Source organism: Ochlerotatus camptorhynchus, unplaced genomic scaffold (genome assembly GCF_037179485.1).
Source record: "Ochlerotatus camptorhynchus isolate MF236.1 unplaced genomic scaffold, CSIRO-AGI_Acam_v1.1 ptg000063l, whole genome shotgun sequence".
NCBI lineage: Eukaryota > Metazoa > Arthropoda > Insecta > Diptera > Culicidae > Ochlerotatus > Ochlerotatus camptorhynchus.
This window is the reverse complement of record NW_027040553.1, coordinates 2,776,336-2,777,905: the sequence shown is the minus strand read 5'-3', so window position 1 is coordinate 2,777,905 and position 1,570 is coordinate 2,776,336. Positions and strand designations below refer to the sequence as shown.

The following is a 1,570-nucleotide window of genomic DNA, read 5'->3' as shown; positions in this document are numbered from 1 at the left end:
CCAAGTTATCCTGGTCATCTATGTGGATGACGTTATCATCGTCAGCGTTTCTGCGAAGCTAGTCGATACGATCAAGAAATGTCTCGCCACCGAATTCGAAATGACGGACGTCGGCGTTGTGAAGAATTTCCTAGGAATACGAATCGACCGGCATATGGAGCAGAAACCCCTTCGGATCAGCCAGCGACGCTATTTGGAACATCTTTTGGATCGGTTCCAGATGCAGGACTGCCGGCCGATCGCTACACCGATGGAGAACCGGCTTTAGCTACCAAGAGGCGAGGAGTCACAGTGGACGAGCAAGCCATATCGTGAGTTAGTTGGATGTGTCATGTACGTGTCACTGACGTCCCGCCCGGATCTGGCTGTTGCTGCAAATTATTTTAGCCAGTTTCAGGTTTGCCCCAACGAGATCCACTGGGCCCACTTGCGCCGTGTATTACGTTACATAAAAGGAACGCTGGATTTTGGGCTAGTCTACCGAGGAGACGATGCTGGCCCATTGCTCGAAGCATATTCCGATGCCGACTGGGCGAATGAAATCACCGATCGTCGGTCCGTGTCGGGTGCAGTGTTCAAGGTGTATGGTGCTACCGTGAGCTGGAGTGCGAAAAAGCAAGCTACCGTATCTCTCTCTTCTACGGAGGCCGAGCTAATCGCACTATGCGCGGCCACCTGCCATGGTCAGTGGTTGGTCAGGATTCTGGAAGATCTCGGGTCTAAGCCCGTGGCCCCAATCACTTACCATGAGGACAACCAGTCCACAATGAAGATTGCCGCTAACCCGAAGGATTCTGGGCGGCTGAAGCACTTGGACGTGAAGCATTTTTTCGTCCGAGAACTGTTGGAGAGCAACCAGATACGCATCGAGTATATCCCTACGTTGAAGCAGCAAGCAGACATACTGACGAAGAGTCTGCCAGGCCCTGCTTTCAGGAAGTTCCGTGAGTACCTTGGATTGACCAGTAGCAGAGTTTGAGCGGGCGTGTTAAGGCTGTGTTCCATTTGGCGAATTTTCACTTAAACTTGACAGATGGAAAATTTTCAAATAAACCTGCTATTCCAGCAGACTTATATCTGACAGACAAGGAATCAATTTTGACACACACTTTCTCGAAAATTGGCCGATCAACAACAGAGGGATTTTCGAACATTATAATTTAGTTTCGAAGTGTCAAATTTAAGTGAAAATTCACCAAATGGACCACAGCCTAAGTATGCAAACCCTACGCCTATGCTCAATCCATTGCACAACCTTGTGTGCCCCATTTGTCGACGCTACTGCTGTCGGACTATTTCCGTTTTTCATTTTACCTACCTATTACTGTACGAACAAAGTTCCATGAATAAACACGCGTTTTTTAAATCGTTCTCTCTTAGTACTTCGAGTCTTTTATTTCGATCCGCGAAGGTCTTCCGTTGAATAATATCAATTCCAACTTGATAGGCTTGTTTAGACTGTACCCTGTTCTGCTTAAAGTCGATGGAAACATGTCCCTGTTTGCAGTCCCTGCTCCACTAAAACATAGAGAACAGACGTCCAACTTCAGTCAGAAACTTGTGTAAAGAT

The 1,570-nt window shown here is 47.6% G+C and overlaps 1 protein-coding gene across 1 annotated transcript; it reads left to right on the top strand.

The window, feature by feature from the left end:
• The first annotated feature begins 331 nt into the window (after positions 1-331).
• LOC135696918 (uncharacterized) lies at positions 332-979 on the top strand. The gene has a single exon (XM_065216453.1). The coding sequence runs from the start codon at positions 332-334 to the stop codon at positions 977-979; it is 648 nt and encodes a 215-aa protein (XP_065072525.1).
• The last annotated feature ends 591 nt before the right edge of the window (positions 980-1,570 follow it).

Excerpts from the sequence above, each read along its gene's own strand:
- LOC135696918 (XM_065216453.1), top strand. The coding sequence starts at position 332 with ATGTACGTGTCACTGACGTCCCGCCCGGATCTGGCTGTTGCTGCAAAT.